The following is a 3121-nucleotide window of genomic DNA, read 5'->3' on the forward strand; positions in this document are numbered from 1 at the left end:
TTTTTTTTTTTTTTTATGTTCCCCTAAATGACACTTTCTCACAGTATGCATGGAAGCCTGAATCTGTCCAGTGAAATTCTTGCTTGCCACAAATTGCCTTTGCTTAAATTTGGGAAACTAGCAAAATCCGAATTTCTCATCAATCACTTGCTCATGTTTGGAGTGTGTGTGTGGGGGTGCACATCACACAAAGTGTGTGTGTTGTTAATTCCTAATGTTCTTCAAGGCTTGAAGTGTATAGAATAGGGGTAATACTTTCTCCAGTCAGTTTAAAGTGAATCTCTTACTTTGGATTGCTGAAGGGGGATCCAGGTTGGCTTCAAAAAGCACTAGCAGATATGTCTTGGGGAAACTTTCTATTTATTTACACTTGTTTCTCTTTATTTTTGCCTTAGGTGAAGAAAATAGCAGCTGAATACTATGACAACCTGCCACAGTATAATTCTTGGATAAAAGTGCTCTATGATTTTGTGATGGATGATACAATCAGTCCATACTCGCGTATGAAAAGGCACTTAAAGGGTGATGTGAAACAAGAGTGAACTTCTGGTGACCAAAAACTCTGGATATGTCGAGACTGTTGCTCTGAAGTAGGTGGTACAAGGCATCTCCTGCTAAAAATGCATATTTGTATACTGAATAATTCAAACTAATTCAACAGTCTACAAGAGTACATCAATATATCCTAAAACAAAAACCTCTGCGACCAAATTAGAGTAGACTGGCACCAGCTGTAACACTTCTAGAAGTCTTCAGCTTCATTGGTATAATCTACACCTTGTTTAACTAAAATTTTGTTCAGTGTTAAGTGTATAAGACTGTCACCATTGTTACAGGATTTTCTTTTTTGGCAGGTACTAAAAAACAACTTTCTGTCTCTTGTGAATTTACTGTTCCTTCCTGAGATTCTCAAGATGCACTTTTGGCTTTAGCATGGTCATTGAGAGTGTACTAATGTTCACAGCTTAGTTGCTTTGTCATGTTGCAAGTTTTATATTTGATAGTAAATCATGCTGATTTTAAAACTAACAACACCTTATTTTAATTGTGGAACTTAATATTATTGTTATACTTCAGGCCATTAATCTAAAATAGAATTAACTAGTGAGAGAGCTTGGCTATTAATTTAGACAAAAAGCAGACACAAACACCTAGTTATGTTCTGCTATGCAGTGTTAGCTGCTTGCACTAAAGTACTCTAAGCAAAGGAATATTTTGCTGCACTCCTGAGTAACTGAAATCACAGCTTAAGCAGAGTGGAGATTTAAAATACTAGTAGAATACTTGTTATCTGGGGTAGCTACTGGCACCACTGATCTGGATAGCTAGTTTTCTTGGGAAAATTTCTTGGGAAGCTGCTCAAGCAGCTGTCCTAGCAGGGAGCCTGTAAGGCTCCCTGATGGCATGCTAGTCACACACGGAGTGAGCCTTGGGGAGAGGAAGATCAAGTAGCTAAAGTTCAACTCCACTCCTTTAGAGTACCATGGACTCAAGTAGTAAAATAAACAGAACGTCGTTACAATAAGTTAAGTCATCTTATTAGTTTTTCCCATGTCCAATGGGAAGCTTTAGATAGCATTAGCATGGCACTCTTAAAACAAAAAAACCCCACATCTTACTGCACAAAGTGTTAGTAACCTAAGGTAGCTGACATTTTGTTCTCCCAGTTTGGTTGGGGTGGGTTGTGTGTGGTGGGGTTTTTTTTGTGCATGGTGTTTTGTTTTGTGTTTAAATGTTGAATGTTATGTAATTGAATATTCATGTATGCACTGTCTGTCCCATCCACTGAGTCATATGGATGGCTGGGCATCCTCCTGAAAAGGGGGGTAAGTTAGCAGCCATCAGCCTAATGCAAAGTTGGGTTGGCACACAGCAATTACTGTGACCCAGTAGTCACTGGTAGATCTTGGAGTAGATCCGAGGCTGGGGTGGGGGGGCTGAGTGCCTGTGTGCATGCATACATGTGCCCCAACCCAGCAGGTCAGTTCACGGGGGAAGGAAGGGGCGGGAGCTAGATCAAGGCCCCTGCAGTGAGGGATAGTGCCACAGAGGCAGGAGCAGGGATAAGCTGAGTATGGGGCCCTCACTGGGTGGGACTTCCCTGCAGGGAGGCATGCCTCCAAGTAAACTTTTCTGCCTCTATCTGTGCCGTTCCCTCCCCACAGACTTACCTGTTGGGTGGTGGGGAGGTGGTGCACAATAGAACTTGGGTTGCTTCTAAATGCCAAAGATGATCTCCCCTACTTTAAAGGTTGAAGACCACTGCTGTAGCCTATTTGAACATGGAGAAACTTCAAGTGTGAAAGGGGCAGAAAGGACTAGGCATCTTGCCAGATAGAAGAGTGGGCCATGCCACTGTCTTTCTAACCCTACATTTCTGCTTCTAATAATTAAGAACCTTGGTATTTCTTTGTCTCTGCAAAATGCCTTACTGGACTATGCTGAAGAACAGCTTGCTTATCTCTTGCATTAGTACTGTACCTTTTCATTTATCTAATAACTACCCTTATGATATAAGGGCCAAGCCTGAAAAGCAGTGGAGTTAGGCACCTACTCTATTTCAGGTACTACTTCTCAAATCTTAAGTTCCTAAAAAATGCTCTGAAAGGTCCTAGCTCTTGCTTCATATCAACTGAAGATAACCTCATGGTGTTGGTAGAGTGACTATCATTATGTAAGCCTGGCTAACATCAGTCAAGTTCAGCTGCTGTTTTTAAGATAGTGACTCTTTCAGATGTCAGTCTTCCAGGACCCCTTGGAGGCACTAGAAGAGCTCTGCTAGTGGAGCATGATGGGTTGCTAATGTAGCTTAATCTCTGGCATCTAGCATAATCAGTCACTTTGAAAATATAGGTCCTTTATCTGTGGATGTGCTTAACAAGTGTAAAATCCTGCCATTGATTGTAATCTTGCTACAAAAGCTCACTAACCAGGAGAATTAACTTCATTGTGGGCTTGTGACCAATAGTTGGCGTACTGCTTGGTGTGAAAGCTTTGACTGCTTAAATAAACTTCTTCCTTGTTAGTGGAATTTAAAGTTCCAAACCCATTTTTAATTTTGCATCTTAAGTAAGGGAATGTATTTTAAGACACTGGGAGGGATGGCTTTTGCTGGATGTCA

General features: G+C 41.0%; 1 protein-coding gene across 1 annotated transcript in view; it reads left to right on the forward strand.

Annotated features, from left to right (window-relative positions):
• DEGS1 (delta 4-desaturase, sphingolipid 1) overlaps nucleotides 1-1025 on the forward strand; it is a 10133-nt gene extending 9108 nt beyond the window's left edge. Inside the window, exon 3 of the mRNA XM_019516510.1 lies at nucleotides 396-1025. Within this exon, the coding sequence (XP_019372055.1) occupies nucleotides 396-542 (147 nt within the window). The 3' untranslated portion in view covers nucleotides 543-1025. The remainder of the gene's footprint in view (nucleotides 1-395) is intronic.
• Nucleotides 1026-3121: the final 2096 nt, after the last annotated feature.

Source organism: Gavialis gangeticus, unplaced genomic scaffold (genome assembly GCF_001723915.1).
Source record: "Gavialis gangeticus isolate Ggan-Ray unplaced genomic scaffold, GavGan_comp1, whole genome shotgun sequence".
Lineage (NCBI taxonomy): Eukaryota > Metazoa > Chordata > Crocodylia > Gavialidae > Gavialis > Gavialis gangeticus.